The sequence below is a fragment of the Diadema antillarum genome, unplaced genomic scaffold (genome assembly GCF_040938485.1).
Source record: "Diadema antillarum isolate AM-2024a unplaced genomic scaffold, OU_Dant_1.0 seq00000466_RagTag, whole genome shotgun sequence".
Classification (NCBI taxonomy): Eukaryota; Metazoa; Echinodermata; class Echinoidea; order Diadematoida; family Diadematidae; genus Diadema; species Diadema antillarum.
Window position 1 is genome coordinate 18,614 of NW_027271436.1, and position 25,469 is coordinate 44,082.

The window sequence follows — 25,469 nt, forward strand, 5'->3', positions numbered from 1 at the left end:
TTTGTCCCATATTATTGTTTATTATGGGTTTTGATGGTATTAGCTTATCACTGAGTCATTGCTCACTTTTACAGTCGTTCTGTTGATTATATTCTGTACAATTCATATTGCATCTTTTTGCCCGAATCAGTCAATCGATATCAACGAATGTAGGCCTATAACTGTATGACTGTAATCAGCATATTCTGTTATCACTGATATTTCGTCAATTCTGTTTTTACGTAATATACTGTGTATTGTCAACTTTCGTTCTTATACCAGAATTCCTAATTCTAAAGAACATGATTGACATGTTCATGCTCAATTATTTGCTTTCATCTATGTCAGTCTTTCCTCCGTTCCTTTTTTCCTTCTCGGATGTATTCTTGTCGGGTCTTCCATTGCGTTCTGTCGCCTCTATAATGTCTATTGATGGGTCATTCTGAGCACCTTGATTTCGCAACTGCATGCAGGGATGTCTATCTCGCCCTGAAGGGAGGGTGAGGGGGAAGAGGCGGGGGGGGGGGGGACTTCCGTGGAGCCCTCCATCTTGTGTGTGCTCCAGGTCAGCTCGTCAATTTCCTTCTGAAAGTTATTTCTAGTCACTGCAAGGAACATCTGATTGAAAGTATGGATGAACAGGACAGCATGAACCATGAGGAAGGGAGATAAAAAGACGAAAAAAAAAAAAAAGGAGAGATGGATTTGTGAATCGACAGCGTGTAGAATCCTGAATCTTTGATATAATTTTTATCCTCATAATCGGAAACTACGTAATCATTAGGGTCCGAGTTGTTTTCTTCTCGTCGTTCTCACTGATATTTCGTCAATTCTGTTTTTACGTAATATACTGTGTGTTGTCAACTTTCGTTCTTATACCAGAATTCCTAATTCTAAAGAACATGATTGACATGTTCATGCTCAATTATTTGCTTTCATCTATGTCAGTCTTTCCTCCGTTCCTTTTTTCCTTCTCGGATGTATTCTTGTCGGGTCTTCCATTGCGTTCTGTCGCCTCTATAATGTCTATTGATGGGTCATTCTGAGCACCTTGATTTCGCAACTGCATGCAGGGATGTCTATCTCGCCCTGAAGGGAGGGTGAGGGGGAAGAGGCGGGGGGGGGGGGACTTCCGTGGAGCCCTCCATCTTGTGTGTGCTCCAGGTCAGCTCGTCAATTTCCTTCTGAAAGTTATTTCTAGTCACTGCAAGGAACATCTGATTGAAAGTATGGATGAACAGGACAGCATGAACCATGAGGAAGGGAGATAAAAAGACGAAAAAAAAAAAAAAAGGAGAGATGGATTTGTGAATCGACAGCATGTAGAATCCTGAATCTTTGATATAATTTTTATCCTCATAATCGGAAACTACGTAATCATTAGGGTCCGAGTTGTTTTCTTCTCGTCGTTCTCAGCATGCCGTGGACATCTGGTGGTTCTGCGAATTATGGATTGTCTTGACATGTCAGATACCGTTCCTATTTTTCCTCCGGAACTTGAGAGTGATGGAGTGATACTGTGTGCTGGCCATACGGTGCCCCTGGGCAGATGTGCCGGTATGTTTCGCGTTTAAGGTGGGTCTCCTTGCTGCGATTCGGCTTTGAACACTGTCCTCTAAATACCCAATGAACTTCAGAACAGTTTAATATGAATATTCTTTGTGTGTCAGAAAGTCAGGTCACCCCTTTTTCGTGTTCATCAACATATTGACGGATCTCAACAAGCGCGCTGCAAATCATTAAGAAAGGTAAGTCTTTGAATTCTTGTTATATTACATTTCATACCGGGTAATTCTGTCTATTATTACAAACTACGCAACTTGTGACTGAGCGAACCAACATTTACCTGTCAAAAGTAATCGCAAAATGTATTGTAAAACATCATTTTGACTCAAGCCATTAGACTGATTTTGCACATTTCTGTTTCACTGATATTTCTTTGATCGGGTATAGAGAATCACTCTGTGTGTCCATGATGTAAGACAATAGTGGCGGCAAAAAAGACAAAGTTCCATTGAATCAATCTTACACCATGCATAGTCAAGTCCGCTTTCACGGATGAGAATAAAGTAAAACAAAAGGAATGGTATAGGTTCTATCGAAATCGGAGCTAAAATAAGAAAACCAAGGGTTTTAAAATTTCACAATGTTCTCACGATTTAGCGATATCAGTAGAAGCTACACAGGTCCTATTCAAATTATATAAGACAATAAAGTTGTGGTCTTCCAAGTATCCAATTTAATCTACACAGACACTATATATATAGTGCTGATCAATGTTGTCAAAATGATGCTTCTCCTATGTCTTACATGCCATGTAAATGTTCACTCTTAAAACATCCGAGTCAGAACTGACCCGGAACTGGGTCCGTTGGGTTCACACACCGTTCCGGGTCAGAAATGACAAGGAATGGGGGTCAGATATGACCCATTCAGAGTCATGAATTGGTTCAGGGTGACCCCATTCGGGGTCTTCATGACCAAATTCCAAGTCATTTTTGACCCGGAACGGTGTGTGACCCCAACGGACCCAGTTCCGGGTCAGTTCTGACCCGGATGTTTAAAGAGTATTGTTTATATAATCATGTTGTATATATTTTGTAAAAAGCATATGGACAAAATAAATATCCATGCTATGGACAATAGGTGATAGAAATGAAATTAAATGAAGTCACAACTTTAGGAGTAAGGGTTGGTACATTATATCTCTATTATAACTTTACAGTTTGTTATTCCAAAGGTTCATTAATGCGCGAAGGTTCGTTATTTCGAAGTTTCGTAAATCCGAAGATGAAATAAGGTATGAACTTTTTTTCAGTTTCGCCTTTATGTATTGTCAGATTAACGAACCTACGGAATAACGAACCACTTTTTCATTTTTTTTTTTTGGAATTACTGTACAAACCTTCGGAATAACGAACGTTCGGAGCAACGAATCTTCTGAATATAGAATCTTATTTCATTTTCGAATAACGACCACCACCCTGAAAAATAAATGACAATAAACTCAGCAAACATATCTATATTAGCTTTCAAATCTTAGTGACTAATTTCCTGAGAAATTGCAAGAAACCCCTTTCTTCACATTTGTGTGTACTAAGGCGTTGGGTGAGAGAGAAGGGAGAGTGACAAAAACGGAAAATGTGCTTTAAAGCTCAGCTTTGTGTCTTCCCTTGCCTTGGTTTTCCAACTTGATTCGTAATGAGAACTTAATGGTCCATTTAGTATGTGAACAGTGAAATCACACGAGATATCACCAATCTAACCCCAGAAAGTCGTTTGAGGTCATTTTGCTTTGCACGGTAAGATTATGATGCACCAGTGTCACATGATGTATCATTTTTTTTCTTCTACATGGCGATCAGATGTCACATTGGATATCACTGGAAATGTGATCGGGGGGAGTGAATTATTTCCGATCGCAGCTGATGTGATCACGGTACGATATTTCGTTTAGACGTGGATAATTTTGTGCAAGTCGAGGATTCAGGAATTGTAAGGTATCGACAACGGGTGATACTCGTTATTCCGGATTTCGTCGATCAGAAAATGAAATAAGGTTCGTTTTTTCCGAAAGTTCGTTATTCCGAAACACTATGCGAAAATTCCAGGTACCTGTAGATGTTCGTTGTCCGAAAATGAAAAAGGGTTCTTAGATCTGATCATTTTGTGCCGTGATTCCGAAGATTCCTTATTCCAAAGATTCATAATTCCGAAAATGAAAAAAAAAGAAGAAAATGTTCGTTAATCCGAAAATAAAAAGAAGGTGCGTACTAAGGAACCTTCGGAATTACGAATTATTTTGCTTTTGGATTATCGAATATTTAGAAAAAAAAGAACCTTATTTCTTTTTCGGATTAACAAATCCTTGTTTGTTTGTTATCTATTTCCTGTCGCTGAAACCCCATCAAGTACAGCACCTCTTGACCGAAATAACAAATTCGTATATAGGATGACAAATTGCAATGTACGTATATAATCAACAGCTTTTAGCTTATAGCGTAATTTCATGAATGCAGCTTCACAGCATTCCGCCACGCCTGACATCTTCCTCGCTAAGAGTCCACAAATCAAACCTTTCTTGTGATCGCACGAGCACAGTCTACATATTGCCTTATTTTGTTCTCTAAACATCCTTGTTACTTCAGATGGCAAAACTTACAGGACCAGCATACTTGTTACTGTTTCTGGCTTGTCTCGTGGCGATCAGAGGCGTTGAGATGAGTGACGTCATCAATCTAGACGCCATCTACGATCTCATCAACACGACCTCGGGCCTCCTGGAGAAGATGATTTGTACAGACCCCAAGTTGGATCTCTGTACCCATTTCCTCATTGAGGGTGAGTTCTGTTGCAGAATGGTCAATATTGATTAGGCCCTATGTGAAAAATCTATTAGAAGATAATTTGAAACTTTGAAACACTTAATATTTGCCTGTACGTCTGTCTGTCAGTATAATACTTGTTAATTGTTGCTTTTATGTCTTATGATTTATATCACCTGAGAAATGCCATTGATCATATTGTGTGCATTTATTCTAATCATAACAAACGCATTTGACTTCTGACCGGGCCTTCCGATACCGCACAAACCATGAAACAAAAATCTGAATCTGATCTAAAGAGAAGAAAGAATAAAGATAGATCATGATGTACTTTTTAAATTAATATCCCATCCACCGTCCATCCAAGCAGCAAATTTATTCTTATATACCTGTCAGTCGTGCTGGTATTTCTTTTTCATATATTTCATATTTCATGAGACCTCTGAAGCCCTTACACTTTAATTTGAATTTATGGTGCTTTATTCTAAAGTATTTCCAAAATGTCAGAACATGTGACTTCCGTTGATCATGAACCAGACCTGTTTAATCAATAAAACATTCAAAAGACGTGTAAAGTGAAATATATTTATACCCCCACCCACACATAGTGTGTAGGGGGGGGGGGTATATTAGTGGAGCGGCACAGCCGAACAATTGTGCATTTTGTGATAAAAGCACCAAATTTCGTACACAGGTTGACAATCACCTTTAGATTAAATTTAGATATTGGGCCATCGTAAATAGCGCCCTCAACGTCCATGGCAGCCATTTTTCAAAATGGCTGCCATAAATGCCATGTTTTCGTAAAATTTGCTAATTCTAGGAGAGAAAAGTCAATAAGATTGTGGTTACAAATGGGAAATTACATTCAGAATAAATCTAGATATCGGACCATCGGAAATAGCGCCCTCAACGGCCATGACAGCCATTTTTCAAAATGGCCGCCATAAATGCCTTTTTTTCAAAATATTTGCCAACTCCAGAAGGAAAAGCCAGTAAGATTTTGCAAACAAGTGGGAAATTACATTCAAAATGAATCTGAATGTTTGGCCATTGTTAATTGCGCCCTCAACGTCCACGATAGCCATTTTTCAAAATGGTTGTCTAATGTGCCACTTCTTCGATGATTTTGCAAATTTCAGAAAGGAAAAGTTAAAAAGATTTTGCCCATAAATGTTAATTACATTCAAATTAAATCTAGATATTGGGCCATCGGAAATTGCGCCCTCAACGGCCATGGTAGCCATTTTTTTTTCAAAATATCCGCCATTAATGCCATTTTTTTGTTAAGAAATGCAAATTTCAGAAGGGAAAGCCATTTTTTTCTCTTTTTTGCAGACAAACGGGAAATTACATCCAAAATAAGTCCAGATATTGGGCAATTGAAAATTGTGCTTTCAATGACTGTGGCAGCCATTTTTTCTTAAATGGGCACCATAAGTGCCACTTTCTCATTAAAAAGAATGCTAATTTTAAAAGGAAAAGTCAATGAAATTTGGGTTATAAATGGGAAATGACATTTAAAATAAATTTCGATATTGGGCCATCAGAAATTGCGCCCTAAACGGTCATGACAGACATTTTTCAAAATGGCCGCCGCAATAAATGCTATATTTTCGAAAAGATTTACTAAAATCAGAAGGGAAAGCCAATGAGATTTTGTTAACAGGTGGGAAATTACATTCAAAAGTAAACTTATTGGGCCATTGTAAATTACCCCCTCAATGGCCATTCCAGCCATTTTTTAAAATGGCCACCATGAATGTCTTTTTTCGTAAAGTATTGCTGACGTCAATCAGAATTTCCACAAAGGTGGAAAATTAAAAATTACATTCAAACTGAATTTGATAATAGGGCCATCCAAAAGTGCACCCTGAACAGCCATAGCAGCCAAGTTTCAAAACAGCTGCCATGAATGCCCCCCCCCCCCTGTTTTTGGCCAAAAAAAAAAAAAAAAAATGCTGATGTCAGAAGGAAAAGTCAATGATACTTTGCAAACAAGTTGAAAATTATGCTCAAAAAATGAATTTAGATATAAGGTCTTCTTAGGAGGCGCCCTCAAGGGCCATGCTGACCGCCATGGATGTCTGCTTCTCAGCATTTTTCTTTTCTTTTTTTGAAAGATTTTCTAATTTCAGAGAGAAAATCAATGAAATTTGTACATGTTGAAAATCATATTCAAAGGAAAATAATATACGAGGTTATTACAAATGACACCATCAACGACCATGGCAGCCATTTTCCAAAATGGTCACTATAAATGCTATTTATTTCTTGAAAATATAGTAATGCCAGAGGAAGACAATACAATTTCTTGTGCAAATTGACAAAAGAAATTCAAATAAATTCAAGTTTGAATTTGAATTTGAATTTGAAATGAAGATATTTAGCCACTATTTAAACATCGTCCCCAACGGCTATGGCAGCTCTTTGTCAAAATTGCGTCCACACATTCCTTTTTTTTCTTTGCTTATGCCAGAAGGAAAAAGCAATAGAGTACTGCTAAACAGCCATTATATCTAATGCAATCTGGTGTTCAAAGAAATTTGAATTAAAAAAAAAAGGTTTCATTGATGGGTTGGTTCTAAATTCATGTTTTCAGTTTAGTTCTAATTGCAGTATTTCGCGTGTGACGGCTAACAGTATGGATATCAAAGGTATGTATTTTTATTGAAGCTTAGGAAGTACATTAACTTTTTTCCTAAAATGAAAGGCCATTTTTTCGTACCTGTCTTAAGAATATTTAGAAAGTTACATTTTAGAATAGATACACGTCATATAGTCCCATATATTCAACGATATGGTGTTACTGTCAAAGTTAATACATGGCGCCATTATCCTTGGATATTCATATTACTCTTTTTATTCGGAAATTTTTCATGTTGGCCACATAAAATATGCATTCATCATTGGTGAGATATAATCGCTAAGCATTTGCCTTGTTTATTTTAGTTGTTCCTCAAATGATTTCTTTAACACCATATTTCAGGTTATATAACGTCTCTGTGAGTATTCTACTGTCTTCTCCTTCTGAAGTTAAGCAAATTTTCAAGACAAAAATAAAGAAGAGTGTATTGTAGCCAATTTGACAAATAGCTGAAATAGCCATTGAGAACACAGCTTATGATGGCTCAATGTCTAAACTTCTTTGTATGTAATTGTCAACTTGCGCAAAAAAAAAAAATGTTTATTGTCTTCTTCCGGCATTAGGACATCTTCATAAAAGAAAAATGACATCTATGACAGCCATTTTGGAAAATGGCTGCAATTACCGTTATAAGCAATTTTTTCTTCTTGAAAATTTGCGAAGGAACAATTTCTAGAGTTAATGCAATCTAGATATATTGTTTGATTTTAAACATGATTTTTCAATTTATGTACACATTTGTTGATTTTTCTTTTGAAACAAAATGATTATGACAGTGGCAGCCATTTTGGAATATGGCGGCCATGGCCGTTGAGGGCAGTATTATAAGAATCTGATACAAATATTTATTTCAAACATAATTTTCAAATTGTGTGCAAAATCTTATTGACTTTTCCTTTTGTGATATCAGATAATAAAAAAATAGTGGAATCCATGGTGGCCATTTTGAAAAATGGCTGACATCTATGACAGCCATTTTGGAAAATGGCTGCAATTACCGTTATAACCAATTTTTTCTTCTTGAAAATTTGCGAAGGAACAATTTCTAGATTTAATGCAATCTAGATATATTGTTTGATTTTAAACATGATTTTTCAATTTATGTACACATTTGTTGATTTTTCTTTTAAAACAAAATGATTATGACAGTGGCAGCCATTCTGGAATATGGCGGCCATGGCCGTTGAGGGCAGTATTATAAGAATCTAATACAAATATTTATTTCAAACATAATTTTCAAATTGTGTGCAAAATCTTATTGACTTTTCCTTTTGTGATATCAGATAATAAAAAATAGTGGAATCCATGGCGGCCATTTTGAAAAATGGCTGCAATGGCAATTGAGGGCGCTATTTACAATGTAATACATAAGCGCAAGATATATTTCAAACGAAATTTTTAAATTGAGTGCAAGAGCTTATTGACTTTTCCATCTGGAATAAGTAAATTTAGAGAAAAAAGGTGGTATTTATGGCAACCAATTTTAAACATGGCCACCATTGGCGTTGAGGGCGCAATTTGCGATGGCCCAACATCTAGATTTATTTTGAATTTTATTTCCCACTCGTTTGCACAATCTTGTTGATTTTCCCTTCTGAAATCTGTATTTTTTTTTTGCGAAATATTGCATTTATGGCGACCATTTTTAAAAAAATGGCTGCCATGGCCGTTGAGGGAGCAATTTGCCATGACTCAATATCTGAATTTATTTTGAATGCCATATCCGACACGTTGGCAAAATCTTATTGATTTTCCCTTCTGAAGTTTGTAAATTTTTAAGCAAAATGGCATTTATGTCGGCCATTTTGAAAAGAAATGGCTGCTCTAGCCGTTGAGGGCGCTATTTACGATGGGCCAATTTCTGAATTTATTTTGAATGTTATTTCCCACACATTTGTAAAATCTTACCGATTTTCCTTTCTGAAATTTCTAATTTTTTTGCGAAAAATGGCATTTATGGCGGCCATTTTGAAAAATGGCTGCCATGGCCGTTGAGGGCGTAATTTTCCGTAGCCCAATAACTAAATTTATTTTGAATGTTATTTCCCACTCGTTTGCAAAATCTTATTGATTTTCCCTTCTGAAATTTGTAAATTTTTACGAAAAATGGCATTTATGGCGGCCATTTTGAAAAAATGGCTGCCATGGCAGTTGAGGGCGCTATTTACGATGGCCCAATATCTGAATTTATTTCAAATGTAGTTGTCAACATATGTGCGAAATTTGGTGCTTTTATCACAAAATGCACAATTCCTCTAATTTTTCAAGCTATGCCGCTCCACTATATAGGAATCATCCTGAGGTCGGGTGGCCGGTCGGTCGGTCGGTCGGTCGGTCGGTCGGTCGGGCGGTCGGGCGGTCGGTCCGTTGCAAAATCTTGTGGGTCGAACTCCTCTCTCATTTTTTGAGCAATTTACCCCAAATTTGGCATGTGTGACCGCTATCAAAGGGAGATGTGCAAGACACCCTTTTCGTTAGTATCGCATAATGCGTTGCCATGGAAACGGCATATTTTCATAAAAACTTGTGGATCGAACTACTCTCTCATTTTTTGAGCTATTATCCCCAAATTTAGCATGTGTGACTGCTATCAAAGGGAGATGTGCAAGACACCTTTTTTGTTAGTATTGCATAATGAGTTGCCATGGCAACGGCAAATTTTAAAAAAATCTAGCAAAATGTTGTGGATCGAACTCCTCTCTCATTTTTTGAGCAATTGACCCCAAATTTGGCATGTGTGACTGCTATCAAAGGTAGATGTGCAAGACACCTTTTTCATTAGTATCGCATAATGCGTTGCCACGGCAACGGCATATTTTCATAAAAACTTGTGGATCGAACAACTTTCTCATTTTTTGAGCAATCAACTTCAAATTTGGCATGTGTGACCGCTATCACAGGCAGATGTGCAAGAGACCTTTTTCGTGAGTATTTCATAATACGTTGCCATGGCAACGGAAGATTTTCATATAAATCTTACAAAATGTTGTGGATTGCTCTAATTTCTTAGTTTTGTAGCAATTCAGTTTAAATTTGGGATATGCGATCAATGTAATGTATATTTTGCGAAACACATTTGATGTGTGTGGTGATGAATCTGTTGCCATGGCAACAAATTTTTTTTTTACCAATCATACAAAAATGTGTGGATTAGCCTAACTCCTTCAGTTTTCAAGCATTTGGCTTAAAAATTGGCACATGTGACCATTATTGTATGTAGATGTGCATACTTACTCTTTCGTCACTTTTTATGTATGTGTTGCCATGGTAACAGCATAGTTTGAATGAAAGTCATACAAAAATATTGTGGATTCAGTTAACCCCCTCAGTCTTAGAGCATTTGACTTGAAATTTGGCACACATGACCACTATAGTATATAGATGTGCAAACTTAATCTTTTGTCAGTGATGAACAATGCGTTGCCATGGTAACAGCTTGTTTTTAACCAAAAAACATACAAAAATATTGTGGATTCAGCTAACTTTCTTTAGTCTTCAAGCGTTTAGCTAGAAATTTGGCACACTTTGCCACTGTGGTACGTAGATGTGCAAAGGTAATCTTTCATCAGTGGTGATCAATGCGTTGCCATGGTAACGGCATATTTTGAATGAAAATCATACAAAAATATCGTGGATTCAGTTAAATCCCTCACTCTTTGAGCATTTGGCTTGAAATTTGGCACATGCAACCACTATAGCATATAGATGTGCAAACTTAATCTTTCGTCAGTGGTGAACAATGGGTTGCCATGGTAACAGCAGCTTTTCACTAAAATGCATACAAAAATATTGTGAATTCGGGTAACTACCTCAGTCTTTGAGCATTAAGCTTGGAATTTGGCACATGTCACCACTATAGTACGTAGATGAGCATACATAGTCTTTGGTCATTGTTGATCAATGTGTTGCCATGGTAACAGTATATTTTGAATGAAAATTATGCAAAAATATTTTGGATTCAGTTAACTCCCTCAGTCTTTGAGCATTTGGCTTGAAATTTGGCACAGGTGACCATTATAGCATATAGATGTTCAAACTTAATCTGTCATTATTGTTAACCAATGCGTTGCCATGGTAACAACATTTTTTCACCAAAAAGCATTTGGATTCCGCCAACTCCCTCAGTCTTTGAGCATTTAGCTTGAAATTTGGCACACCTGACCACTATGGTATGTAGATGTGCAAACTTAACCTTTCGTCATTGTTGATCATTGTGTCGCCATGGTAACAGCATAGTTTGAATGAAAATCAATATGAAATATTGTTGATTCAGGTAACTCCTTCAGTCTTTGAGCATTTGGCTTGAAATTTGGCACATGCAACCATTGTAGTGCAGAGATATATGCAAACTTTGTATTTCATCATTGTTGAACAATGTGTTGCCATGGTAACAGTGCATTTTGAATGAAAATCATACAAACATTTCGATTAGATCCTAACTATCTATGTTTAGAGCAGTTTGGCTTCATATTTGGCACATGTTACCTCTACATTACCTAGATGTGCAAAAACTCTTTTGTCAGTGTTGAAAATGTGTTGTCATGGTAACAGTATATTTTGAATGAAAATGATACACTGATATTGTGAATTAAACTATAGCCCCTCATCCTGTTAGCATTTGGCTTGAAATTTGGCACATGTGATGGCTATGATATATAGTTGTGCAAAACTTCATTTTTTTCTTAATATCCAACATTGTGTTGCGCCATGGTTATACAATTTTTAATAAAAACCATAGAAATTGTCAGTTTATTTATCTGGCTCACTCAGTTTTTGAGCACTTGACTTGAGATGTGGGACATTTGACTAACAGTGAGCAATACATTTATTTACTGTTGGACAGTGCATTGCCTTGGTAATTTTCTTTTTCATTAAAGAGTTAAAAAAATCCTGGTTGAGCTAATTTCCTCAGTTGTGGGTGGGGGTATATTAATCACAATGAGTGATAGTTCTAGTTTAATCTTTGCAACAACAACAACAACAACAAAATAAGCAATTTATTTTGTTTTTACCACGATAATCATTATCTTTCTTTCCAAAACGTTGTATGTTTGCCACTGGATGTTTGTCATGGCTAATACATTTTACGCCGATGATGATAGTAACGAGGGTCCTTTCACGATGCAGGCAGGGTAGAGAACCCCGATGTCGCTCGTAAGTGGATGGATATCATCAATGTTGGTGAAGTCGAGGTCAAGAACAGACTTGGACTAGCCATGTGGAACTACCAGACTAATATGACACACTATAACGCGGAGGTCAGTTGATATCCTTTTTTTTTTTTAAATTCATTTAGGTTAGTATCATAAAACTGAAGATACAAGCACTCTCTTCTGTCATTCTACTCTTGAGAATTTATCATACATGTATATATATATGTATATATATATATATATATATATATATATATATATATCAATGAATAACAGCAATTGGTTTGTGCTCGGAGTCCAAGAATTTTGAATTTCATATTGAATTACTGTTGTGAATATATATATATATATATATATATATATATATATATATATAGTGTATATATATATTTCAGCCTTTTATCATATTTCATCTTAGCTACTATTCTAGCACTGAATAACCTGTTGTTAGCATACTCAATACGTCCCTAACAACTCAACTGCAAAATGATTTGTTCAAGACTATATTTATTTGTTCTATTTCAGTCCCTTCCTTCCTCCCCCACCTCTCTCTCTCTCTCTCTCTCCCTCTCCCTCTCTTTCTCTGTGACCCTCCCTCCACGTATAAACGGCGTATCATTTTTTTCTTTGACATTAGTATGAAAAATTGCCCATCATTCACAACCTATATTTTTTTTTTACTTAGTGCCGTTATGGAGATGGCAATTATGATAAGTGCAGATAAATTAACGTCATATTTCTGTTTAGCCAGACACACTTTGATCACCCTTTCGAACTGACCGAGCGCTTAAACGACTTTGTCATATTGTTCACATAGTGTCTTCGAAAGTCCATTGCAAGATATCACCCATGTTACATTGGTAACTTTGTATCCGCTCTGTTATGCTCCTTGTAAAGTAGATTTTATACTAAACTCTTCATGATAACTTCGTCTCATAAAACTCTAATCTGAATACAGGCGGTTATATTGATACATATTGTCATAAAACTTTTCCTCATAACCAAGATAAAAATCGCACTTATGAATTTGAACATAATCATACAAATACGCAGAGTAGGTTTTTCCCGGTCAATTTCATACTTTTGTCACTCAAATTCATTAATGTGCATTCAAATTCACGCAGCGCACGCGCGCGAAAATATTGGGGCATTCAAATTCAGAATCCGAGCGATCAATTTCATTTATGAGCGTTCTACTTCGTTTTCGTGAAATCAAATTCACGATTGGGCATTCAATTTCAAAATGCGAGCACCGACTTTCCTACTCGTGCATTCAAATTCATACGATAGTCACGTGATAGTCCCAATGAGCTTGTTTGGAGCGTTCAAATTCATTTTTAGACGATCAAGTTCCTACTTCGTGCAATCAATTTAACAAGGAAAATGGAGGAGACTTTTAAGAAAGGAAAAAGAGCCAACACAACCAATGAATGCTTGCATGTAGTGTAATTAGGATTCTTTACATGTTCTACATTGTTCTCTGTTCATGTATTCTTTGTTTTTCTTCTCAATAAATTTCAAATTGCAATGTCCAATCAGCAGTGCATCCAAACAACACAACGACTAGTAATCATATTTCTTGATGATACTGCATGCTAACAACGCCCCAACACCAACCATATAATGACAATTCATCAATGCTTAAGACAGAAATACACAACAGACAACACGTATAAAATGCTCATGTATCAGTTTCAATATAGTCAAAATTGTTTTTTTTTTCCTCGAAAGTGTCACTCAACCCTCCGTATTATGCTCGTCTGTAGGCCTTTATACAGTGCCTATTTTTTTTTTCTATCAAAGAAGATGGCTGGATAACCCATATTCAGCTGCAAAAGCTGGTCTTCCATATGGGGTCCAGTTTAGATTTTTTGCTCTTTGCGATGAATAAATGAAGTGGGATCTTTTACGTGCATGAGTTGTGACTCTTTTACGCGTGGGAACTCCATTTTATGTCCAATCCCAGGGAAATGTGCCTGTATATTCCTATTTGCTAAGCGCGAGTTCAAAATTGTCAATTAATAGGTGGACCTCTACTGCAAAATAAATAACCAACATAAATCCCAATATATTCAAAGCCAAGTGAGAAACACATGCATACACGGCCCCAAAGTAACTAAATTCAAGACTTCTTTTAAATTGAATGCAGTTATTTGGAACATGGTTGCCTATTCACGAATTTGAATGACCGACGAGATTCCGTCGCCAGCTTGACATGAATTTGAATGCTCTTTGATGAAATGCGTGCTCCTCTCTTAAATTTGAATGCTCCGATAGTGAATTTGAATGTTCCGATAGTGAATTTGAATGCTCCGACAGTGAATTTGAATGCTCGGAAAGTGAATTCGAATGACCGGATTTTGAATTTGATTGCTGATTCAGTGCCGGGATGCGTGAAATCGAATGCTCGGAATAGGAACTTGAATGACAAAAGTATGAAATTGACCGGGAAAACCTATATCCATTATCAGCTGTTTATCCGGCAGCTGCGTAACCATCTTGTCATATGGGCAGACATATTTACTAGGTCTAGATGCAAAATGAGTGTTTCAATTAAGTTCAGTTCAATTCATTTTTTTTTTCCTCGCATGGGGTGGAACACCATCGTAAGTTTAAAGGGAAGGGGCCGGTTGGAGTGGAGTTGAGATTAATTGGGGGGGGGGGGGGGGGTGAATGAAACTAAGTTATAGTCATCACCTTTAAATACCACCTGTCGGTGTTTGGTAATTATTACAGGTAAAAGCGCATGTGAATGACGTGACGGCTATTCTGAGCTCACAGCTCTCAACACAGGCAGATCAGATCGCCGTCGAAAATATTGGAGTAGACTTTACAACCAGACGTTTGTACAAACTGTACAAAGTGGGGAGAGTAGAATTCGGCACTAGCGCACAGCTCAGGTAAGCAAACAGCAAACATACGAATATCCTCACCGGTCAAGTTTGCTAATCCATTAAAAGACTGCCAGAAGTTTAAAGTCGAAGACATGGTCCTTTTTGTGGGCCGATATATCTTGTCTATCAATTTCTATTTATGTCTCAAGCGGGTGAAAGGAGACATTACTAGAATGAGGAAGGCCTACATCAGGATAAGACATGAACAAAATAATTTTGAAGAGAAGACTAACCATCCGTGGCACGTCATTTGAAAAACTGATGTCACTGAGGGACTGAATCGATCAACAATAATGAAGAAATAAGATTGTGTTGAATTTGAAAAAAAATAAAGGAGAAGAAAATTAAATCTGTTGGAAGAATTATAAAATAAAAAGCTGCATTTTTGTCTTGAGTTCACGATTAAAAAAGAGTCTAAATTCCTTTAAAGATATTAATGCCAGAGGAGTCATGTAAATGAAATAGGGTTTGTTGATTTGTGGCTTTATTCCGAAATTTTTATATCTCAAAGGTTTGTTAATTTTAAATCAAAATATTTTTTTTTTATTCCGGAGGTTCGTTAATCCGAAAACGAAAACAATTAAATTCGTCTGTCTGATAATGAAAAAAAGTGCGTACTAACAACTTTTCTAGTCAAGAACCTTAATTCGTTTTCAGATCATCGAACCTTCCGAATAACTAAGCTTTATTCACTTTTGGATTGATGAACCTTCGGAATCGGGAACTCTATTTCATTTTTGGATCAGTGAACCTTCGGACGGTAGACGAACATTTGGAATAACAAACCTTTTTCCATTTTCGGATTAACGAATCTTCAGAAGAACGAACTGTAACCGTCAGATTAGCTGCAACCACATAATTAATTCGGCAAATGTGAAGATGTTATTACCTCTTAAGTTTGTCATTGTTCTGAGTACAAATATGCCCTGATTTTTTTTGACAAGAAATCTGTAAAAAAAAAGGATTCGATGTATTTTCCCCTAGTTTATTATGATCCTATCAAAATCTTACAACGATGACTTTTAGGGAAAAACAATTACTGCAACTACTCCGATGAAAAGTTGATTTTTGTTGATGAAGAAACCAATGGAAGAATTGCGAAATTGGCGAAAAACCTGAGAAAGTTTACAGATTTCTCACTTATATCCGATTCTAATAAGACCGCCATCATTCAATACATGTGATTTTACTATATTCGTATCAAAGTCAACTTGAAAATTACACTTTAAGCCAAAATGTCAGTTTAATTGTCTCGTGCTTAATGTTAAATTTCTTCGAAAAGGGAATATTCGACTGTTCGGGGCTTAATGCAGTCGATTTACTCTCGGGGCAAAGTATGCCGTCACCACCACGCTAGGAAGGGAAGGAGGTTTAGGCCCAGCTGCCTGTTCTTAGAACCCGGTCTCCAAAATATAATGGCTACTTCGCGGAACGACAAAGAGTTACTCTGGGCTTGGAAGGGATGGCATGATGCCGTCGGCCGTCCAATGAGGGCGCTCTATACGAAGTACGTGGACCTGTCGAACATAGCAGCAAAGAAAAGAGGTATACAATAATAAGGAATAAAGTTTAAAATTGTCAAGTGTTCATGTACTGCTTTCAAGATGTATAAGAACGTATATACAGTTAAGAAAGTAGAAGCCTCTTAAATGCAAAAACGTGGATTACTTACTTTCTAGAAGAAAGGTGGATATCACCCGGCTAGCTAGCTTGGACCGAAATCAAATGCTAGGAAGGGGAAAAAAAATCTAAAGGCTGCTCGTCCACATTTGAGGTTTTGCTTTGATTATTGTTTTTGCTCAATACAAAGTCTCTGTAGTTCAATGAGAGCAAACTTTCTGCTGAGATTACAGTACTTTTCAAAGGATGGCAATAATTTCTTAGTTGAAGACATGCACAACTCGGTGACACGATATTTGCTTCTGCGACAATTACTCCGGTCTTATTTTCTCCAGTGGGTTTGGGTTAGGGTTTGGGTTAGCATGTTATCTAGCGTTAGCGTTAGGGTTAGGGTTATAAAAGGTTAGGGTAAGGGTTAGGGTTATAGGCTAGTGATAAGGTTATTAGTTTAGGGTTAGGGTTATGTTTGTGGGTAATTAAGAATTTATGTTTGGCTTAGAGTGCAGATATTTCTGAAAGCAATTGTAGCAGGAGAAAATGTCAATGTATATAACCGCACAACTCTTATTACTCTATCGTAAAGCAGACGCAGATGATCTGCAGTCGTGTGGTACATGTACCTGCAATTCTATTTCTAAAACTCAAGTGCTGCGTATTATTTTGTCTGTATGTACTTGAATACATCTCAACGATATCCTGTGCCAAGCACTTTTATCTGCTATGATAGCTAAATGGTGATGAATATAGATGATTCTTGTTAAAAAAAAAAGAAATGCATTACAAGTCACCAGGGTCGCCGTCTTTAAAAAGAAAAATCATTCTTACTCCTTACGATGATTTCGGTAAAGCTTCTTCGAAAGACGTTTTAACGAGTAATACCGCCATTCTTCCTTGGTAATGTCATTTTTGCTTTTATGCGACATTGTATTTTTTTGCGTTTGTTTTTTCTAGTTCCTGTTCGATTAATAGCGTAGCTCCTAGAATTGTTATTTTTGCAGAAGAGCTAAAGCGTGGCAGGAAACCCTCTCAATGCTTTATTTACCCACACCTGGATATATTCAAACAGGATTTCCTGATGCGGCTGCTGTTTGGATAGATCGTTACGAGGATCCGGTCTTCGAGCAGGAAGTCGACTTCCTCTGGAAGTCTGTCGAACCGATCTACCGTCAGCTCCATGCCTATGTCAGACGAAAACTCTTCGATGTCTACGGAGCAACTGTCGTCGATCTACAAGGCCCAATACCAGCTCACCTCCTTGGTAAAATGCCTAAATTTATCTTGGAGTCTCAAACTATGTATTGAACCAACATTCCTTTTCTCGCATAATGTTGGGAAAGAAATCAGTTCATAAATAAAATGTATAAAAGGACACCTGAAGTGAATAGCTAAATCACAGTACATATCAATATACGTGTAAGTACGTACATATGATAAACGTAGTTTATGGTCAATAGCCACGCGCAGTTAGAAAAAGTGACGTGTTCTTTTAAGACCTTCACTTCGGTTATTTAATATCAAAAGTGGACAACTCGGTGCCAATCAGCCCGGTGCTTCATTGAAGGCCATAAGTTAGGCGACTCTTGAAGAGAGGATGAGTTTGAACACTTGTAAATGTAAATCAGTTTTTATGTGAAATTACTTTAAAGACACCTCATGCATGTCAGAATGCCCGCGTATTTTGCAAAAACTCATTATACCCCTTGGTAATAAGGCTCCTCCCTCCCTCCCTCCCTCTTCTTAAAATATCAAAACCATCTCGCCGTCCGCCCCCAAATATCTGAAATAATGAATATACCTCTCCCAGACCTTACTCTAGTTCGCTTAAACCACTAAAGAAAAAAATTCAGTATTTCCAGTTTTGTACCCCAATATACACCTTCTGATATATAGTGGAACGTACACGAAGCGCCAGTAATAATGACCCTCTAATCCCATAAAACTATAAAACTCGAGCAGGAAAAAAAGTTCTACACGTCCTTGGAATTAGCTCCCCGCTGAACTCTGAAACGCCACCTCTCCTCAAACTTAGAGAGGATACTTATCTCTCTCATAAATAGTCGATGCTGGTAAACGTGATATCCTTTTCACATGTAAGGGTATAACTCTGCAAGCTTTCCATAATACATTTATTCCTTCATTTTCAACGACTTACTAGCACTTTGCATTACTTACACGCAATTTCAGCATGATTGGTATATTGCTGTATGCACGATTTAACATCCTATAGGTTTGATATTTCGTGCATTATTAATTAATCGTTTCCATGTTGCAGGGTCCCAAGAAAGCGGCGTAGAAACCACTTATGGGGCTACTCTGGGTAAAGAAAGAAAACAAACAAACAAACAAACACATGAATTGATAAATAGATTGTTAATTAAATGAATAAATAAATCAAATGAATGAGTCGAATAAAACATTGAATTAAAGCAAAAGGGATCTGAACTGTGTCACAAAAACTGATTTTCCCTAATTTCTAGCTGTAGAGAATGTGAAGCGCATGTAGTGGAAAGAGGAAATTTCGCTCGATTTGCTGTTAGTTAACTGTTGTGTCTCTGATCAATAACACTTGGGACAGACAGCCATTTATGCAGTTTGGTAAAAGACTAAAATAACTCATTTGTGCAACGACAATGCGCGACATGATAGGGAAGCGAGTGTTTTCATCATAATTATTAATAAATGTGGCCAATGCCTTTTGCAGGTAACATGTGGGCTCAAGAATGGAACAATATTTACGACCTGGTTGAGCCATACCCAGGTCATGGGACTGCTGACGTCACTGTAAAAATGAAAGAGCTGCAATGGACGGTGCATGATATGTTTAAAGCTGCTAACAGGTAATTGTTAACATACGCTCTATAAAGAGCAGACGACAAACAAACTAACAACAATATCGACCTTCCCAGGTACCAACTAATGGAAAATAGGCAATAAAATTACTACATACACTTTATGGTCTAAAGAACCATCTACAATACCCACACACGGCGATTGCAATTATCTGTGAAAGCAAACAAACTTTGCAACCAATCGACAAATTAATATACATAAATAAGCACTGAAATGATCCCAGTGTTAACACTGATCAATTTAGTGCTTATTTACCTCGATGTAGGGCAATTTGTCAATCAGTTGCAATGAAAACATCTCGACGGAAGAACTTCATGAATTTGAACGAAGAATCTATCATATATTTTGGGGTTTCAATGTTACGGTAAATCTAACTTAACAGGCATGCATTCGTTCATTGCATTGATGTTACATTATGAGTCAACATCATATCACTACATGTGTAGAATGTCCCATTTTCTTTTCGTCAACTCTTTGCTTGAAGGTGGATGAAAGAAGGAAAGAAGTCTTGCCTGAAATCTCAACACTCTCATATCATCTGTTTTTACGTGCATAAAGAAATAGAACCTCAAGCAGCATATGTGAATCATAAATCCTTTTGTACGTCATTTTGTAAAAGGAAGGCTCTTCCTTCTAGCTATGTTGAATATAGCAGCTATCGATCTGCACTCTCTGCTGCTGTTTTTACCGATATCTATGTTCCCTTATAATGCAAAATGCAAGTGACTCATCTTTCAAATTTGTTGTGCTCCGGAAGGTTTTTCACTTCTCTGGGCTTGGATCCAATGCCGCCGAGTTTCTGGACCAAGTCGATGGTAACCAGACCCCCAGACCGGAGAGTGATATGTCACGGCGCTGCCATGGACATGGTCAAAGAAAGGGATGTCAGGTAAAATTTCCCTTTTTATTTCCCAAACTTCATTTCAAAAGTGAAAAATCCATGTCTTCCCATCCCATCAGACACAGTTATACCGTCATGCCACTTGCACAATGTAGAGGGTGTTGTGAGAGTGTCGTCTTCTAAAACACTTGTTTTCTTCTACGGTCCGAGTCTGTTACGTCTGTAAACGCCGTTTCACCAAGAGAAGAGCATACAGTGTATTTCAAAATGTACAAATAAAATTGTCTCCCTTTCTCTTCGTGCAGATAAATAAAATAATATATTTACACACACATACACACACACGCACACACACACACATATAGCCTATATACATATATGTATGTATGTATATATATGAATATATATGTATAATATATGTATACATATTAATATATATATATAATATATATATACACACACACATATATATATAATATATGTCATATTCATATAATTATTGCCCTGATTCATCCTCATTGTCTTTTAGCACATTGGTTTAATCCTCAGAACGGTACAAAGTTCAATTGTTTCATTTGTTTTTTTTCAGTACTGTACACGTTTCAATGTTTTCATGTTTTCACCTCTTTTGTTGTTTTACAGTACCGCTAAAAGTTATATATTGTAATGTATTTTGATGTCATCAGGCCCCTCTGCTCTGAACCAGACTACCCTGTGTATTCTAACGATGACAGAATGAATAGATACTGTAGATGAATAAATGAATAGACAAATTGATAGATATTATGAATATATATATATACATAGATGGGTGAAAACGTTGAACGATGTACAATTAGCCATTTTCAGGCATTTCGATATTCAAACCCTTGTAAAATTGTCACCTGGGGGTGTTTTTCATGGTTTTAGGTATCATTTGGTAGGGGAGGGTTGTACCTTTTAGAAAATATATACTTTGTAGTGTTCTTACTGCATTTTCTTTTAAAAATAATGCCTTGAAGCTGAAAAAAGTGACAAAAATGCATAATTTGCGAAAAAATCCCAGAATCACACGTCTTAATTTTTGTTCTAATGCAATTCTACAGCTTTGTTTTTCTTTGTGAGGAAGCCCACACACTTCAACTATTTAATCAAGTACTTCTGCCGTGAACGTGTGTATTATTTATCTTATCAGGAAATGTTGAATTCACTTATGTCTGAAAAAGAACGTCTCTGAATGAATTATATTTTCCTTGGCGCCAAAAATTCAGGATGACTGAAAACTTGTAAGGCCATATCTATTTAGCGTCTTATCCATACTACCATTCTATCAAAATTTGTGAGTGAGCTGTGTGAAATAATCGTGTGGAGGCTCATTAAAGAAAATTATACTGAATAACCATCAGAGATGTTCAGTTGTTTCATGGTGCCATTGATGAAAGTGGATTATGCTTGAGATAAAAAGTGGTTATCAGTATGTCAGTGCGAGCCAGGCGACTATGATGATTGGCAACTTTAGTAGCATACTGTCCTCAAAAATGAGTTCTGGTTGAAGACCCGAATTGGCGAATGTCTCTGATCAAAACGAATGTCCCTGATTGAAAGTCTCTGAAGGGATATTCTCTCTTCTGACACTTTCGCACTGCATGATACTTTACTTGCGTGCTTATTTTACGCACTGACGAGCCATCCTGGAATCGAGTCAGCACAGTTCAACGACAGATATGCCCACAAATCTTGAAAATGTGAGTAATAGCAAAAACTGTCCTGGTGTTTATGTCAATTTATTAGATTTATTATTCCGTAGATTTGCCAATCAGTATAATTTGTGAAATTATATATTTTAATCTTTGGATTAGAGGTAAATTAAAAAAGGATAGACAGTAAATATGTAAGAATCTGCACGAAGATCAAAGACCAAACGTCTCTGAGCAAAATGAAAAACGTCTCTGAAAATTACTGTTTCATGAAATAAAGACATCCACTATAAAAATTTTGAGAACATTAAAGTAAATTTATGTCTGGATGGGCTCAGTTAGTATAATAGGAACATGTAGAACCAAGTTAACACGGGCGTGTTATGATATTAAGAAAAATGAAGCTTCCTGAAAGATGTTGAAAATATGTAAAAGAGTTTCAAATTTAAGATTTTCTGTTGATTGAGCAAGTGTAAACACATTGCCAGGATAGAAACTATGTTTTATGACTAGTAATAGGTCAATAGTCTATGATTATTATGAAGTAGTCACTTTAGTTAACGTATATTTTGTGAGAGAGGCAGAAATGTAAGAAAAACAGGTTTAGGTCAGAGACGTTCTCTGAACAAATAGGATCTGCTCTCAAACCAATATCAATGACCCATCATCGGGAATTGGTGCCTATGTTTGTAGCACATAGGTTCCTCAATCCAAATGTAATGCCAATATCTTGTAAAAATCAAACCCATTAAGTACTGATAAGCAAAGATGTTTACGTCAGAGACGTTACACTGAACGTTTTACATATTTTCAACTACTACAATAAGGAGTAGATTTTTCATTATTCCACAGTATATGACCCTCGTATACATACATCGTTCTAGGTAATTTACGCAATCTAAAAACAATGTTGATTTTATAATTTTGATCAGAGACGTTCATTTGTGCGCACATTGTTCTTCCAGTGCATGATAAATTTATTTTAATATCATTTTAACTCTATCTTTTTTTTTTCTTACAGCAAGATGGGAAGACCGGATGGATTCTAAATGCTCCGAATATTAGAATTTCGTCCTGCTCAGGATCTTTGGGCTCAGTCATGTTCATGTATAGCCTACAAGTTCCAGACAACGGCCGTGGCACTGGCAAGATCGGACGGACATCTTGGAGGTGCCATCTGTTTACAAAATAATGACTATCCCAACCCCTGTTTCAGGTAGCAAGCGACGCAGTCGGTACCATGCACTGATTGAGGACATGGAATACCAAGTGGAGGGGAAATACAATTCAATGTTATAATGCGGACTCTGTTTTTAATGCACATCACTACGTTTGCTTTTGAGCCTGTAAAATCTGAGGCTTACACGCTAAGAAATAAATGTTCAAATTTGCACCTAATTTGTAACAATAGCAGCACACCTGCAGTGCATACTTGCACCCTTAATTGTGCTTAATTGCACCCTTAATTGACTGCCTTTTTGAAGTTTTGCTAATTTCTGCAAACAAGTTCTCGTACAGTTGTTAAGAATATGCAAATGAGTGAGCTAACCATGTCATAACCTCACAATTTTCCATTGATCGTGTACAAAAAATAACGAAAATTCAATTTTTCTGTCTTTGAAATCTGAAACATGATGCTATTCCTGGTTGACTACCTTCAGAATAGTGATCAGTTAGATATACACGGCTTTAAGCCTCGGGCATAATCATATTTGAATGAAAAACTTCAAATTTCAAAATTTTTATGTGCAAACATTATTGCAAGTTGTGAGGGAATGACAAGCTCAATTTGCCATTTGCATATTCATTATGACCGTTCAAAAGCTGTTTCCTGAAAAATTAGCGAAACTTCAAAACGTCATAACTTCCTTATTTTTCTTGAGCCCGTAAGATTTTATTCTTTCTTATCAGCGGCTAGCTCATATTTGGGCTGAATTTCCCCTGTAATGACTCTTTTTCGCTTAGAAGTAAGGTGAGATATTCTAGTGGTATCATTTTTGAGGTTTGTAAGCAAAATACATGAGAAAAGGAAAAATACTAACATCTGTGATGAAACAAGAGAACGTCTATTAAGAATGTCCCTTTACTTAGTTTCCTCTACAACGCTACTTATGTATCGCCTTCGAGTAGAAAGAAAAATTGGTAATCCCCTATGACCGATGTGACAGGTAAAATGTGATATTGTAATGTTATCATTGTCAACCTCTTGAAAGAGGTTTTCAGTTCATTTTTGGTCAAAGGTTTGCTGTACCACACCGTTGATATTCTTTTGAGTTTGGCGTTTACAATTTATATCTGCCATAGTATACAAAAAAGCACAGCGGAATTTGATGCTTCTAGGATGAGTATAGGCTAATTACAGCTTTCTGAGACGTCATCATAACAGTGGCCCAGGTACGGTCCCTAATAAAAATCCGAACTGGCCTGACATACACATATAATCATATTTGAGGTATAGTGGTCAAATTATAATAGTATTAGTAAATTCGTGTTTACCTTTGTTATAGATTTGGACTACATTTGAAAGAAAACATATACAATATTGATAGCATGTGGGCACACCTTCGTATACACCGGAAGGTGAAATACAAAGTAGTGGTCATCACAAACAAAAACAATTCTTGACATATATGCCTAAGTAAATGATTTCTCAATGAATGTGGAATGTTGAGTTACGAGCATCTTTTAAAATAGGGAGTTTGGTGTTTCATTCTAGTGAAAACTTACTGCCGAAACGTCTCTGATGGAAAAGCAAATGTCTCTGATATAAACAAATGATTTAGGTAAGGTAGTCGAAATTGCAAGTATTTCATGTATTTTTTATTTGTCTCTCATTCAAAAGTGTTGTAAGATATGAATAATATAACAAGGACAGGTTTGTTGTTGATTTTTGGTGTAGAAATCGAAATTCCTCTTACAATTTGGAGGTTTGTAGTTACAATCGGTTATTATGAAAAACAATTCAAGTTGAAATTACCATTCTGAATTGTTGACAAATGATAAACATGTGTTTAATAAAATAATAATGTTATTTGTTCACAAACCTCGTAATTATGGATCAAAGGACACCATTTGTATTGTCTATGTCTGAAGAACGTCTTTGAGTGAAACCTGAACGTCTCTGATCAAAACATGGCTACTTTCAGCATCTGTAAAGGGCTTTTATGGGGATTTGACCAAAGGAAATGCACTGAATTCATTATTAGTATCTACTGAACATTAACATTTAAACAAATGAGACCCCTGCTATATGTTTTGTTCAAATGAGATGAAAGTTAAGATAAGAATATAAAAATCTCTGCTTAAATGACAAAAACTCCACATTTACTTTAACTTCCGTGTGTATTAGCTTTTGTAAACTTCACAGGAGGTAAACAGTATTTTAGGAACAAATTAACACAGTCTTCAAAAGCATGAACAAGATGAAAATATATTCATTTGAATGTTTTTCTACCCTTCATTTGAATTTTCACTAAAACAATGT

General features: G+C 36.5%; 1 protein-coding gene across 1 annotated transcript in view; it reads left to right on the top strand.

Annotated features, from left to right (window-relative positions):
• The window catches only part of LOC139733257 (angiotensin-converting enzyme-like), a 101,294-nt gene that overhangs the window by 15,211 nt on the left and 60,614 nt on the right, over window positions 1-25,469 (top strand). Inside the window, exons 3-9 of the mRNA XM_071644097.1 lie at window positions 4,128-4,320; window positions 12,079-12,209; window positions 14,841-15,004; window positions 16,356-16,543; window positions 17,685-17,876; window positions 19,320-19,455; window positions 20,226-20,357. Coding sequence (XP_071500198.1) covers window positions 4,128-4,320; window positions 12,079-12,209; window positions 14,841-15,004; window positions 16,356-16,543; window positions 17,685-17,876; window positions 19,320-19,455; window positions 20,226-20,357 — 1,136 coding nt within the window. The remainder of the gene's footprint in view (window positions 1-4,127; window positions 4,321-12,078; window positions 12,210-14,840; window positions 15,005-16,355; window positions 16,544-17,684; window positions 17,877-19,319; window positions 19,456-20,225; window positions 20,358-25,469) is intronic.